This window comes from Copadichromis virginalis, linkage group LG19 (assembly GCF_057382275.1).
Source record: "Copadichromis virginalis isolate Kocher_CV1m ecotype Utaka linkage group LG19, C_Virginalis_male_GT1.1, whole genome shotgun sequence".
NCBI lineage: Eukaryota > Metazoa > Chordata > Actinopteri > Cichliformes > Cichlidae > Copadichromis > Copadichromis virginalis.
This window is the reverse complement of record NC_140636.1, coordinates 21,596,103-21,612,226: the sequence shown is the minus strand read 5'-3', so window position 1 is coordinate 21,612,226 and position 16,124 is coordinate 21,596,103. Positions and strand designations below refer to the sequence as shown.

The following is a 16,124-nucleotide window of genomic DNA, read 5'->3' as shown; positions in this document are numbered from 1 at the left end:
CCGGCTCCCTTCTCCCATCACTCGCGAACAAGACCCCGAGATACTTGAACTCCTCCACTTGGGGCAGGAACTCATCCCCGACCCGGAGTGGGCACTCCACCCTTTTCCGGCTGAGAACCATGGCCTCAGATTTGGAGGTGCTGATCCTCATTCCCGCTGCTTCACACTCGGCTGCGAACCGTTCCAGTGCGAGCTGGAGGCCTTCACCCGATGAAGCCAACAGAACCACATCATCTGCAAAAATCAGAGATGAGATTCTGAGGCCACCAAAGCGAAAGCCCTCCGCCACTTGGCTGCGCCTAGAAATCCTGTCCATAAAAATTATGAACAGAACCGGAGACAAAGGGCAGCCCTGGCGAAGCCCATCACCCACCGGGAACGAGTCCGACTTATTGCCGGCAATGCGAACCAAGCTCTTGCAACGGTTGTATAGGGATCGAATGGCCCGTAGCAATGGGCCAGACACCCCATATTCCCGCAACACCTCCCACAGGACACCCCGAGGGACACGGTCGAATGCCTTCTCCAAGTCCACAAAACACATGTAGACTGGTTGGGCAAACTCCCATGCACCCTCAAGTATCCTGGAGAGGATAAAGAGCTGGTCCAGTGTTCCGCGACCAGGACGAAAGCCGCATTGTTCCTCCTGTATCCGAGGTTCGACTAACGGACGAACTCTCCTTTCCAGCACCCTGGCATAGACTTTCCCAGGGAGGCTGAGGAGTGTGATCCCCCTGTAGTTGGAACACACCCTCCGGTCCCCTTTCTTAAAGATGGGGACCACCACCCCGGTCTGCCAGTCCACAGGTACTGCCCCTGATCTCCACGCAACATTGCAGAGGCGTGTCAACCAGGACAGCCCTACAACGTCCAGAGCCTTCAGGAACTCGGGGCGGACCTCATCAACACCAGGGGCTCTGCCACCAAGGAGTTGTTTAACTGCCTCAGTGACCTCGCCCCCGGAAATTGGCGGGTCATTCCCCTCATCCCCAGACTCTGCTTCCTCCTCGGAAGACGTGTCAGTGGGATTAAGGAGGTCCTTGAAGTATTCCTTCCACCGCCTGACAATTTTCTCAGTCGACGTCAGCAGCGCTCCGCCAGCACTATACACAGTGCAGGTAGAGCACCGCTTTCCCCTCCTGAGACGTCTGACGGTTTGCCAGAATCTCTTCGAGGCAGTCCGAAAGTCTTTTTCCATGGCCTCTCCGAACTCCTCCCACACCCGAGTTTTTGCTTCAGCCACTGCCCGAGCCGCATTCCGCTTGGCCTGTCGATACCTGTCGGCTGCCTCCGGAGTCCCACAGGCTAACCAAGCCCGATAGGACTCCTTCTTCAGCCTGGTGGCTCCCTTCACCTCTGGTGTCCACCATTTGGTTCGGGGATTACCACCACGGCAGGCACCCACCACCTTGCGGCCGCAGCTCAATGCAGCAGCTTCGGCAATGGAGACGCTGAACATGGTCCATTCGGACTCAATGTCCCCGGTCTCCCTCAGAATGCTGTTGAAGCTCTGCCGGAGGTGTGCGTTGAAGATCTCGCGGACTGGGGCCTCTGCTAGACATTCCCAGCACACCCTCACTACGCGTTTAGGTGCACCAGGTCTGTCCAGCGTCCTCCCCCGCCACCTGATCCAACTCACCACCAGGTGGTGATCAGTTGACAGCTCAGCCCCTCTCTTTACCCGAGTGTCCAGAACATATGGTCACAGGTCTGCTGATACGATTACAAAATCGATCATCGACCTACGGCCTAGAGTGTCCTGGTGCCTAATTCTAATATTTATGTAGATATTTAAAATATACTTTAAGCTTTGGCAAAAACGTTATCATGCAAAGCTGTTAAAATTTGAGTTAATTCGGCACACTTTAACTTTCCAACTATTGTTGGCATACACACAGTAACAAAAACAACAATAATGCTCCACCAGTACACTAGGCTTAAGCTAAATAAGACCAGATGTGAATGAGGAACGTGGTCTCTGTACTCCCCCTTGTTTTGTTTGTTTGTGGCATCATGCATCCTCGAATTGGCCAGGACAAATTGATCTCAGGCAGAGCTATTTGAAAACAATTGTGCTGCACACTTCATTCCTCTGGGCAGTTCTTCTTTTGAATGAAGAATCTGAAATGTTGTGACCTAATTATTATAGACTGGCATGCCTGATCTATTTAGTCTTCATGTGGATGTTGACGTTTGTGGCCGAGGTAGAAAACAAAAGGGAGGGGCGGGCACAAACAGGAAACATATGGTCCAAAATAGAAAAGTCTGGTCCCCAGTGTGATGATGTCTTCTGTGGAAAAGACACATGATTGACAGAAGCAAAAATATTCACTCAGATTATTAGTATTATTTTTTTTAATATTTTCAAAAACTCATAATCTCATATCGCATACCCTACCCAAGAGGCTTTAGCTTGCCCACAGTTGCTGGGGATATGCAAGCCACTTTACAACCCACCTCCACCCCAGCAGTTTCTCTCTTAATTAATGCCATGTCTGTTGTGTTTAATGTCAGCTTTAGCTGCTCAGTTGGCAGCATTAATCAGTGGAAATAATATCTCACTACACAAAGTATCTGTCCTACTGATAATAACTTCCTTTCCTGACTGATGGAAAATAATATTGATATAATAGATGTGTTTCTTCACAATGCTTGGCTTAATAATCCAAATGTGGATCTAATAAATAAACTGAACTTTAAAACCAGCTGACTCTGGTTAAGTTTACTTCTGCACCCTAACTACCAGTATCAAGCTTTACTCATAGCTGTTTAGACTTGTTGCTGAATATGAGGCGTTTTCAGACGTTTTGTGCTAATTTAGCAGAGCCAACATGCTTAAATGAAATGCATTTGATTAGTGATTGTAACGTCTGTTCAGAAAATGATGGTTTGTGTTGGTAATTGTCATAACCAGTCATTACCATTAGTGAGTTGGCTGCTGCATTTCTAAACACCAGCTGCAATTGTCAAAGTAACAAAGGGTCTGTCTCCTATGGTAACTGGAAAGAAGATTTCAATTCAATTCAGATTTATTTATACGGCCTAAATCACAACATTTGCCTCAAGATGCTTTATATTGTAAAGTAAATAATAAATAAACAATAAATGGAAAAGTGCTTTTACATCGCAATATGATGCAAAGTGGAGGAATAAAATGCATAAAATATATTACCAAGCAACTACCATTAGCATACCGTCAATGCTTTGATAACCCAGGGTCTGCTGCCGGTGCTCAGGCCAGCTGACTGACATCTGAAATCTTGATAAAAGGAGCAAGAACCAACATGCTTAATTTTTGCTTCATAAAAAGAAATGGAATTTCTAACTGTGATCAGCATTTTAGCTTTGTGGGAAAGCGAATGTTTTTTGACTTGGTATTAAAGCACTTTCTTTGTGTCCATGTGCAGGAGCAAGAGGACCCCAACAAGCTGGCCACCAGCTGGCCCGACTACTACATCGACCGCATTAACTCCATGGCGGCTGTAAGTTAAACTGATTCTCCACTATTTTTAAAAAAGATAAGAGAAGACATATTCTGCTTTTGCTTAGTTTGCATCATATATGTACCAGGTACTCTCTTTAAACATCTGTCATAAAATGCCATAGAAATGGTTGTATGATGGTCATCTCAGGAATGCATATTACCCTAATAACTACCATTCAAGCATTGTGTTTGTGAGGGGCCAAATCTGCTTGCTTCCGACCACGCATGAAAAATATCAAGGGCCTATTAAGGGAACATAATAAGTCCCCTTTACAACAGCTTTAGGAGCATTGATGGTACTGAACTCTAGTTAATGCAGACCCCACAGAGGTCACTGTTCGCTCAGCCGTTCTCTCTTAGATATCTTGGCTGGCGTTTTATCATCTCCCTGCTGACTGCTTGTTATATTCACACGAGCACATTCCTTCGCTGTGACCCCAGCATTCACACACACTGCGATGACAAACAGGCCATTTCGGCGCTCAGCAGTTCAGTCAGTGGGAAATACTGTCAGACACATGGAGCAAAGCCAGGATGACAATATTCGTTAGTTCTAGACCGTGTGTCTGCCAATAAAAACAGTGTGATACCATCGCAGAGTTCGCTTCTGCTGTGATCCCCATGTCGCTTTAGACAGAAGTGTTGTTATATGATGTTGTATTATATCAAACCGACTGGTTCGTGCCAGCAGCCTCTCACCCCGAGTCCTTCTGTGAACAACAAGCTGCCTCCCAAATGTTTTGAGATCTTAAAACATGACATTTTAAGCGAGTCTCTTGAAAGGTGACACATAAGCACAAAATGTAGAGACTAGCCAAACCGTCCGACATGTTTGCATTCATAAATCTTTCCAGTGTGAGGTAGAACAAACGGTTGAACCTTAGCATACCATAAACACCGAGCTGAAACGTAACGGCATTTAATATCTGTTTATTGCCCTGCAGTTTGTCGAGCGTAGCTGTCGTCGGTTGCAATTTTTGCAGCTGTTTTTGTTTACTGCCTCCACTCCAGAGATGAGAACTGCTTCTGAACAGCACACTGCTACCTGAGCTGAGCGTAGAGGTCTGGAGAAACGATTTTTCAGTCTCTTTAAGGCTCAGACGCTTGACAGCACGCACACACACTCACACAAACCGTATTTTAAGTAGAGCAGGGAGAAAGTGCTGATTTGTGAGTTGCCAAGAATTTGAAATCCACCAGGGCTGTAGTGGAGCCACTGTGCTATTAGGTGTCAGACGCTCTGTCAGAGTTATGTTTCAGATGTTCTTTTCCTGTTTTTCCTGCAAAACACGGTGATTTTAAAAAGTCTACTGTACAGTACCAGAAGTTTTAAAAAGTTGACATCTATTGAAAATGCGGCCGCCCTTGCTTGAGACTTTTACAAAAAATGTGTCTGGAATAATATCAGGGAGAAACCTGGTTTCAAGCACAGTAGCGTCAGCTAATATTACATCAGTGGGTGACATGCATGAAAAAGATTTTACAACTTGTAGCAGTCTCCTTTTTGCACAAGCAGACCTACTTTAAGCTCCATTATTCACCGACTGATTTCCTCCCCTTCCTCTCCAACTGCATTTGGTCCACCACGGAGCTCCAAACGATCTTCAACATCATTTTAAAATTTGGAGGCACTCCACTCCTACCCCGTGACCTCATGTTTTGGCTCCGGCGCGATCTCACCGGGGTCGGCCCCTACACAGTAGCTGAGTTATTGGATGATCTCATTTTGCCGCCCGGAGAGATTACTGTACAACCGGCATCTTGATGTTCATTCATAAAATTGTGTCAGAGCCCTGAGGTTGTTCGTGGGCCACCGCGTGATAACTCAAACGCCCTTGTGACTCTGACAGGAGTTTCTGTAGCCCCGCTGTGCCCGAGTTGTATGCAGAGCTTCAGATCTCCCAGCTGGATCGTTTTTTCTGCAGAAATAAAGAAAAAGGAAAATGCATGAAGGTCTCAAACTTCTGGAAGTAATCACAAGACTGATTGATGGGATGAGATGAACTTTGATATGAACTGAGGTTCTGTGCTTTTTAGCAGGTTGATTAGGTGACACATTTTACAATGTACAGGATTAATTGTATTGCAAATAAACTGCATCGTGTTTTCATAATGTTTCGATTGGAAGCAGTATATCTTTGGAGCCATTCAGAATGATCTGTTAGCTAAATCTCTTTTATTACATTTATTTCTGGATATGATTTCATTAAGTTATTTTTTAATTAGTGTCCTCTGACCTGTAGTGCTATTTTCCAAATACTGTATTAATGTGAGTTGCTCAGTTTTAGAGATCTTTTTTACAAAACAGTCTAGCTCTGAAAAGCGGAGCCAAAGCAGAAGTATTTTAAACTTGCATGCTTTCTAGTGACCAGCAGGGGGGGGCTATTCTAGTCCGCTTTCAAAGAAGCGTATGAGAAAATGACCCTGCTGCTCGCATTGCCGGTGACTACGGCAAATGCTTACACGATGAGTTTATGGTCTCAGTTGCTAGTTCCAAGTCTGAATATGTTTATTTTATAAATTATGGTTCTGTTTACATCAAATACAATGATAAAGTTTGGGATTAGGTGACTGACAAGTTGCTACCATATGAGCGTGCAGTGTCCCTGACATCTGATGTTAGGTATTAAAAGAAAAACAGTCACTTCACTGCTTAAATGCAGGCTATGATAAATTACGAGAAATTTTTTTTTAGTCTGACGAGATATGAAACATAAACATATACGTTTACTTTTAATGCAACTTGACGTAAGCCTTCCAAATATCTTCTGATGGTGGAAGATACGATGGCAGCTGGATTTCTCTAAATTATTTTGTTTTAGTTAACAAAATTTAGTTTGTCTTGGTTTAGATTAAACTCATCCCTTCTTTTTTTTTCCTTTTCTTTTCTTTTTCTTGGTTGATGCGTCAATGATCCACATGGCCCACATTAAGACTTCGATTAGTAGCATTCATCTTTGTTAACGACGCTCTTATGACTAGCTTAAAGGCATAGTTCTGGCTGGGGGGAGGGCATTTCCCATCATAAGGATTTAGGGAAGTACCGTCTGCTGGTTTACCAACTGGCTCTAATGATATCCTTATGTGCATGTTGGCCACAGGTACGGGTGAGCTTACTAATAGCAGATGTAGGAAGGAGCCATTTGGCTAGACTCACTGACACGGTGAACTGGCTCACAGCACGACCCAATCATTCACTCAGCCCAACACTTGTTGTGTCCAACTTCCCATTGACTATGAACACGCTCATTTAGAGCAACAGGAGCCAGAGCGTTTGGCACAGGGCTCCTGAACCATCTGTACTTGAGGCTAAGTCGACACGATGGATGTTTTGAGTGTACCGTTTCTATATTAAACACTCTCGCACACTGGACAGATCTGAGCTCTTGTTGGAAAATCAAACATTGGGTCAGGATTCAGTTAGATATGTCATGGTAGCTAGTTGGCAGTCTATAAAATAATTCTACAAACGGCGGGTGGGGGGTTGTGTGTTACTTTTTAAAGGGACAGTGCACCCCCAAATCAAATTTACCTATTCTTCCTCCGGTCTTTTATTTTTGCCTTGGTCTAAGTTGCCCAATGGCATTTGTCTATGACTCCTCAAAGCAACAAAAAGCTGCCTTAGTATAACCAAACAACAGTGTCTCTTTCCAAGGTCCACAAACCTTGTTATACTGCGCTTTTAAACGCTTTCACACACACTCAAACATCTGGGACGATTTGAGGTTAAGCACTTGTGCAAGCACCACTTGCAGACTGCAGGGGCTGGGTATTGAACCATCAAGCTAACTTTTAGGTTGATGGTTTTATTTGTTTTGTTTTTTTTGTAGTGGCTTGATCATCACAAGACAAGACTTATTTAGAAATGAATGAGCGAGCTGTACCAAAATTTTAAGGTTTAAAGTTTGAAAGCAATCGCAAACAAGTATCTTTTGAGGGAAATGAATGGGCAGCACTGTGACTGGCTGAAACATGCACTGTTTGGCCTCGGTGCTTGGTAGTGAGCTACCATGGAAAAAGCCTGGAGATGCTAAGCAGAAGGCCCGTGTCACTGACTAATGAGAGCATGACTGCTCTCTGATACTGCAGACAAAATCAGTGAAGTGATGCAGAAATGCATTATCACTATTACTATTCTTTTTAGGTTGATTAGAGCTGATTGTCTGCATAACTTATTTTGGTATGTTGTGTAGCTTCAAACACAATCTGTTTGAGTTGTGGTGCCAGAAGTATAAGTCTGCTAATGAGTCTCTGATTGTTCCAATTAGTCCTAGTATCATATATAATCACACTAAAGACACTAAATGTGTGGTTGCAGTCATATTGCTGCCAAATTACAATTAATATTCTTGTGTTAACGATAAGCTCCGAAAAGATCTGACACGGTGTCTGTGGATAACGTGAACCCTTAAAGTCTTTAAATATCTTAAATCAATCTGATCTTAAAATTTTAACAGACATAAAAAATTAACATTGCACAGAGCAAGAGGCAAAACACACTCTGACCATAAAATGGAAAGTTTTGTAAATATTGGAAACATACATTAAAAAAAAGAACCTTTGTTTTTTGTATCATCAAGATCAGGAAAGCAGCCTGACTGAAACTGGTTCTTTTAGGAATCTCGTCTCATGGGAGCAGTCTTCATAATGTCTCCAGTCAGATATTAAGTAGCTTTCATCTAAAGATCTACATTAAAAGGGAAAAAATAAAGAACCATACATATACAGTAATCACTGCATGTACAATAAAACTGCATGTAATTTCGCACAGCACTGACACTATATCGAAAATGTTTGCAATAAACAGAGCTGCAGTGTGATAGCAAATACATCTACTCATTAATCTAGTTAAGATGTAGGATTAATTTTGTTCTTTTAGTTTTTCTTAGCATTGTCCCTGAGAAGAGACAGAGGCATTGAATATTTTTGATCAAGTCTAGTAGAAATCTAAATTGCAGTGGGGGGGGAAAAAAATAAACATACTTTTAGAGGGAAAACATTTTAAAAATTGCAGTCATCTCCCACAACGCCTCAGAGTTGTTTCCTGTCATAAGATTTTCTGCCCAGATACAGAGATGTGATTGGATGACGGAGAGTGTTGTACATTTTGCTTCACGTGTATTTCTCGCCTTGCAAATTGTGATTGTAAATGTGTTGATGTTACTGTCATTCTATTGGCTCAAATGATTCAAGAGAAGGGTCAGTCATGCAAAATGGCCAATAGAAGCCAAAGTTATTGGCCATCAAAAAGTGCTAAAGACTATTTTCGCTGTGCAAATTACGATCACGCAGGGACCATTATGCCTGTGTGTGTGTGTGTGTGTGTGTGTGTGTGGGGGGGGGGTAATTCTTCCAAAAATATTCAAAAACAAGCATTTTGTAGGCTTGTAAAGAAAGATTTAGAGTCATTTCTGCTCTTCAATACTTAAGAAAATTCAACTCTCACAGACTGTGGCAAAATGTAACAAATTGCAAAATGCCTGGCTACGCCTTCATTAAAATCTCTGTAACTTTGCTGTGTTTCACTTCAGCAGCATCAGTCTTTGTACATATAATGTCAATATGTTGATTCATGATGTTGTGGAGTTTATTGTGTACCGCAGGATATGTCCAAAGGTTTTATATGCTATAAAATACAGGAAAAAGAACAGAAATTAGGCAAGGAAAAAAAAATTTATTTTTCTATTTTCCATCCTCAGCTGCTTTGACAAACTAGCATCTGCTGTAATATTTACAACGCTGATGAAGTCTCACAAGTGTTAGCTTTATTTTGATACCAGGATTGTTTATACAGAGTTTGTAATTGTAGAGAAATACTTAATTCATTTTGGGCAGGAACCTCAGAATAGGTGCTTGAGTTCAAGGCAACTGGACTTCATTTTTAGGTTCTTGAAGAAGCCCTACATATTTAACCTCTCGTGGGGTTGTCACCTTAGACCAACTTCATCATCCACATCATCTTTTAGAACCAAAGAAGCCTTTTGCATGAGAAGTAAAATGTCTTAAAAACCTCAGAAAGAAATGCAGCTGCCTTCAGCTCAAGGACATAAGATCAGCCATTTGTTTTGTTGATTGGCTCTTTGCATTCAAGGTTGGGAGAACCACATCCTTAAGAATTTGAGTTGTTTAAGTCCATATTTCTCTGTTGTAATGTCTCATGTCAGGTAACATACAAGTCATGGTGTATTTCTTGCAGAAAACATATGCACAATGGTAATTGAGAGTGAAATCTCGTGCAGTGTTCCCAAAATTGCCATGTGGTTGCGTGCATTTGGTCTGTATCAACAGCCTACATAAATTAGCTTGTTGGACGAGAGATTCGACTGAACCACAAAAACCAAACAACCCCAATCAGTTGATGTTGTTTGTCTTCAGTTTTTGGTTTGTGTGAAATTGATTTTAAATTTTATTCTGAGCGGCATTAAAAAAGTCTTTAACCCAACTTTCCTCGGGCTGTAGGAGCCCTGCTCTAATTAAAAATGGAAAGTACCAAATTACTACCAGCAGGTAACATTCTCACTTGATGTAGAGTTGGAATTGAACTCTATGAATCTGTTATTTGTCCAGTGAAATCTCCATTTCTCTTCTTATCTGCAGATGCAGACTTTGTTTGCCTTTGATGAGGAGGAAATGGAAATGAGGAACAAGGTGGTGGAAGATCTGAAGACGGCACTTCGGACTCAGCCAATGAGGTGAGTGAAACTTAACTCTTCCATGTGACCTTCCCTTGGGCTGCACACAGCGCTGAGCTCTTTGCTCCATTCCTACAATTTAACTTGTTGAGGTTATACCACACACCGTAATCTGATTTAATAATGGATCTCGTGCTGCAGCGCAGTCTGTCTCTTGTCATGCTAAATGAGCCTATTCTTTACTTCAAACTGAAAAGTGATTAATTAAAGAAATTTTCAGTCGTCCACATTTACGCTGTGGTCATTAGCGGCTTTTGGCCTCACTCGTCACCACAAAGAAATATTCAAGGACACTGGGCATCCCCCCAACACAAACCGCCTACGTCTCCCAGTCGGCACCTCCTTTGGAGCTGTCCATCAGCCCGTGCCATTCTTATGAAGCAGTGGTCTGCCCCAAAATGGGGGGTGTTGAGTGTTCTCAAGGACGGCTATAAAATGACAGGCCTCATGTGCAGAGTGACAAAAACTCAGGGCAGCTCTCACGTCTGGGTCGCGTCTGGGTTGTGTGGGTGTATTTGTAGGCCAAGTGTGTGTGGTTGTGTTTGCTCCATGTGCCAACATGTGGGGATCCAAAACAGAACAAAGCTGGTGAGAAGCAGACTCAGAGGTCTAGACAGAAGACAGGAAATCGTTTGAAACTTTCTGTTTTAGACTTTCTGGCCTTGAATGTGAATCTTTATTGGAATATTATAAGGATACCAGAAATTATTGTCAGTTCCAATAGCAGTGAAATCCCACTACTGATGATATCATGCCTCAATAAAACAAGTCAGTCCAATTTAACTTTAACAGATCTAGACCTCTGACTTTGAGCTGCTTAGATAAGTCTAATGTCTATTTTCTGTCTGATATAATCCTAATTATGAGGCACAGATGGAACAGTGGAGCTATGCTGGTAAGCTGGCACCAAATCAAGATAAACGGGGTTTACAAAGAATGATTTAATCTATGGTATTTCCTTATTAGTTAATGTAAGTTGACAGATAGCAGCTGAACAGGTAAAACATTACAACTAACTGTTTTATCATTTGCAGTTTTAATTTTGTATTTAAAAGAAATCTTCTGCTTAAGTCAGATGGGTTCTAAACATTTTTTTTCTTGTTTATCGTCATTAACATATAGCCTAATCAGTATTTATGTACAAACAAACAAACTAAATGCAAGTCTCAAAGAGTCACTGTAGCTGAATATGGTGTTTTTAACATAATGTAAAAACAAAAAAACAGTAACATTAAAAATATATTTATAAAATGGACAACAACATGCTATATTTAAGTAATTAGTGGAATTTGCAGGTACTGGCAAAATTCTGGTAATAAAAATCACTGAGGTTTGAACGTGTGATATGATGATTGAAATAATTTGTTGGCAACTAAACAGGACAAATATATTTGTTGTGCTGCTGAATGAACAAATACAGATATATAGTAAACACTCTGTGACTTCTAACTCTTACTTACTGACCACACAAAAAAGAAAGTAATATGAATGCAAAGGTGCGCTCGAAGGTTCTGGATAAGTAAGGATTTATAATATATTTAAGGTCAGAGTTGCACTTTTTTTCAAAGCTAATTAAATAAGATCAGCCCTGTTCATGTGGTAGACATCCTAAGCTGTATGTAGCTGACAGGGATGGGCTTTGAGTGTGCTCATTAAAGCTGATTTACAGCCTAAACCTGCTCTGATGATCTCACACTCATCCCACATGGGGACTACCGATGCTCTCTGTGTGCTCAGTGAAACTGAACTTTGAACACAGTTTCAGACACTGATAACCAGGAAAGAAAATCCTAATTAGTGGAAAAACTTCTTGCTGAGCTATATGTACTTTATGCCATTACCTGCTGTTGCGGCAAACAACATATCTGAATATATCGTCACAGTTTTCCTCCTTTGACATATTCAGGGTAGTAGGAATACTTATCCAAGTCTGAGGTAACAGGATTTGCACATTTGTGAAAATGCCATTTTAGTGCCTTGGGCTAATTTATTGAAGAAATTTTAAAGGGTTAGATGATGCAGTGCATTATGAAAGGAGTAGGTTTTCAGGAGGGGTTTGCACAGTTCATACTGCATTTGCAGTACATGATGAAAAAAATGTTGTAATTGTAGCAGGAAAGCAGGACGACTACTTGTAAACTTAAATTTACTTCAACATAAGCATCACTTTGGTGAGATGGCTATCTAGTCTCACAAACACTTGATAACGTTTACCCAGTGTTTATTTGGGAAGTACAGTTAATCTTCTGCAATTTTACTACCATAGTTTCTCTAAAGGCCAAACCCCAAAGTATTTGGCACTTGCAGAGCAACTCAATCCTTGAGAGGCCAAGTTAGGTTGTCATCTCTCTGCCATCATTACCACACTGTTGGTGCTGAGTTATTCCAGGTCTAAACTGACCCCCTGCTGGGCCTAATCATCAGGGAGGGTTTTTTGTACTGTTACGATGTTTTTAGAAACGAGCTACAACTAGCTAATGAATGTCATTAGCTTGGTGTTACCGTAAACTGTTTTTTACACACATAAAGCAGCCTGAAAGAATTAGAACAACAAAGTAGAAAAAAGAAGACCAGGTAAATGTTATGACTTGACACTTTAATTTGCTCAGTCCACTTTTCCATGATAGCGGTAGCCTAAATGATTCCCTGCTTGCTCCCTTTCTCCTATGCTAGGCAACTGTTGTGACTTTGCCACATAGTATGTTACATAAAATAAATGTAGATTTTTTTAAATACATATATTCAAGTGACACCCCACCTGATACCCCAGTGCAGTTCCACGTTCTCCTGTTTTTATTTTACCTAATTTATAGTTTAAGGCTTTTTTTTTATATGTCTCTTTTTCTCTATTCATTTCCTCGTAGTGTTGTATTCACTTATTTTACCTCATCAAAGGTGACTTTGCCAACACTATTCAGAGTCCACCTGCTCCCATGCTGTTCACAGAGTGAGTTATTGCTCATTAGCACGCAGATGTTTTAAAGTAGTGGAACAGCGATGCGGGCAGCAGGTGTGTTGCACAGAATATGGGTGTTCAGGGAAATGTCCAGCCAAGCGTGGGCTTTGTGATGAACGGGCAGTTAAAGCGAAATGATGACTTTGTGCTTTGCTGTCTGGGATACATAAAGCAGAGCCTCACCTGCGCTGTGTGTCATTTCCTTGTCCCGTCGTGAATGTATAGAGTTTTTACGGCCTCATCTTGTGAGACACGGTGGTGTCTGTGCGTATTCGGCTTTGACTCATGCCCAGCTTTGGATGCCTGCCTGAAACTGCCTTGCTCCCTCCCTCCTTCACTTTGGAGAGGCAGCTGGGCCTGGTTGTGAAGAGGTGCCCTTGTTGCTACTCATGCTGCTCTGCAGGGCCACGGGACCCAAACACATTGTAGACATGCAGGGTGCCAGGCAGAGCACATCATCAGTAGGCCACCCACTTTCACTCACAGGCTGTTTTGCTGGTGACATGTTTCAATCAAGTGTTTGTTTGTGTGTGTGAACGTTATTTTAAGATTTGCACATTCTTTCTTCCTGACATTGCTACTTCAAGAGGACAGAATAATCTGGAAGGATCTTTTTGATCCTGGTTGATTTGGCTGTAGTTTCAGTTCCTGGAACAACAAACATGGATTTAATACTACAGGCCACAGAATTTGAGAGCAACAAAACAAACTGTTGTCGTTTTAATAATGAACTCAGCCTAAACGCAGCCGTAATCTGATTTCACAGTCTGGAAATACATCAGCTCGTCTGCTCACTTCAGGCTCTTGGGGCACCAGACAATTTGTCGGGGTCTCTGTTGCAGCCAGCAGGTATCCATGCCAACATTTCTGGCTTTTGCACCAGTCATTGTTTACCAAGACAGATAATTTGAAAATGCCAGTAATCACTTAACTCATCATTAGACAATAGTTGATCACTATCCAGTGCATTTCAGAAAATACCATCCCTGCTTTGCTCTTCATACAAACTGATTTTCTACAAGAAAATGCAATGCAGAAATCTTCTGCTGCTTAAAATCTTTGGTCTCTTGCCTACAGATCACAGAGTTCAGTGGATGGAGTTTATTAAATGGGTAAGAAGTTGGTGTAGACTCTATCTCTTGTTTGTCTCTTGTTCCTGAAAGAGATCAAACTGATCTGCTGTCTTAAATTTTATAGATGATCAATAATGACCAGTAGTGGTAAACTCATTGACCAATATGTTGTGTAGCTACAGAACAAGGAAGTATATTTTTTGGATGAAAGCTACTAGAGACACACTAGCTGATTATAAGATACAAATATATGTAAATAATCCAAGGTTTCTGGGATCAAAGTGCTGGAAATAGAGGAAGTATGAGATGATGGTCTAGTAGTTGTGGTTGCTAGAGCATGGTGAGGTTTGTGGCTTTTGCTAGACGTCGTTCTAGATCTCATTAAGCACCAATTTCCGTTGGACAACATGCACTTAAATAAATTCCTAAATGTGAATTTTGGACTTGTTTAATTCCACAAAACCTAATCTATCAAACTAGTGGAAAGATGAGACCCAAAATCTAAAAGAAAAAACGACCCATGCATAAGTTTGTCCATGCCTTAAAATGTCAAAGGCTTAGTGTTTATTAAACTGAAGTTGGTAGGCTGGTGCAAGAAAAATGAAATCACTCAATAACAGAACAATTGGACTGTATCGATGCCTCCCTGTAAGAGGAGACCACAGGCGAAATATTCTTTCCCCTGTGAGTGATGCTGCACTTAATTTGCCATTTACCAGAAACCTTTTTTTGATGGTTGGAAACTAATTTAATGGCCCAGATGTCTTCATTCAAATATAAATGTGATTATTTCTAAGCAGCCATAAAAAAGGAGGCATTTCGAAAATGATTTCTTCCCCTCGAGTTAGCAGCTTATCACGCGTCCATGCCGGTAGTTATTGTTTTGTTTACCAGCTGTCAAATGGAGCTTGAAGCATCACACTGCGGTTGTGTATTTACTCACGTAAAGCTGAATCTCAACTCAAGTGGGCATGTGAGGGTAGACAGGCAAACACAAACTGCTGCAGCTATGTAGTTAAATGAAATATACACATTCTGGTGTGCATTTCCAGTTAGCGTCCAAATATTTGAATGTTTACTTGTGGTATTTTAACTATGCAGTTGGATATACTTTCATAATCACTGTTGATTTGTTGAGTCATCTGCACATCTGCACTGATGTTTATGTTCATGTTGATGAGCGTGCTTTGCGCTTCTAAGACGTGACCCTCCTCCATCATTGTCATTTCCGTTGCGACATAACTGCACGAGGACAGGAAACTGAGTTATCGTGGAGGTCACTGAGGCCATTCTGGCCCACAATGCATTGCACTCCCAGGCTCATGTCAGCAGAGCACTGTAGTGCTTCCCAAGGCGGCTCTCTGTGGACATTGTTTCTGCAAATCTGTTCCAGCAAGAATATTTACTCGAGTCGACTGCAGCCTTTCACCCTGCTCTTGTGTCAACAGCTCTTTGGATGTTTCGCTGCCATCACATACAAATATTATCCTTCAAAACATTTTGTCGACAGATCTCTCAAAGGTTCCGCTCAACAGAGGGTGAACTTTATATCTGTTTTCACATATTACCAAATACATTAGTGGGGGAGTAGAGTCTCACACCTTCAAAGAGTCTCAGATGGAGTGTTTGCTTCTCTTAGAGCGCTGATTTCTCTCCCTTTGGTACTTAGTAGTTCAACAGGAAATGGAAAGAAACGAGTGATGGCCAGGTGGACCATGCAGGCAGGTTTGAACAGATGGAGAGTGGGGAAAAAGTGGAGTTGAGCACAGGGGTTATACTTCACTTTCACTTTAATCCCAAACGGCAACCTCATGGGTTAAAGCCAAAATGAAAAGACAAGAACTGAACACGTTTCTGCTCTTAGTGCCTATTTTTAATATAGTTATGGTTTGCTGTCCGGTTAAATGTACAAGCAAACC

General features: G+C 41.7%; 1 protein-coding gene across 8 annotated transcripts in view; it reads left to right on the top strand.

The window, feature by feature from the left end:
* The window catches only part of daam2 (dishevelled associated activator of morphogenesis 2), a 111,167-nt gene that overhangs the window by 62,043 nt on the left and 33,000 nt on the right, over positions 1-16,124 (top strand). For all 8 annotated transcript variants that reach the window (XM_085440748.1, XM_085440745.1, XM_085440747.1 and 5 more), the window contains exons 4-5: positions 3,408-3,482; positions 10,082-10,176. In XM_085440748.1, the coding sequence (XP_085296874.1) occupies positions 3,408-3,482; positions 10,082-10,176 (170 nt within the window). The remainder of the gene's footprint in view (positions 1-3,407; positions 3,483-10,081; positions 10,177-16,124) is intronic.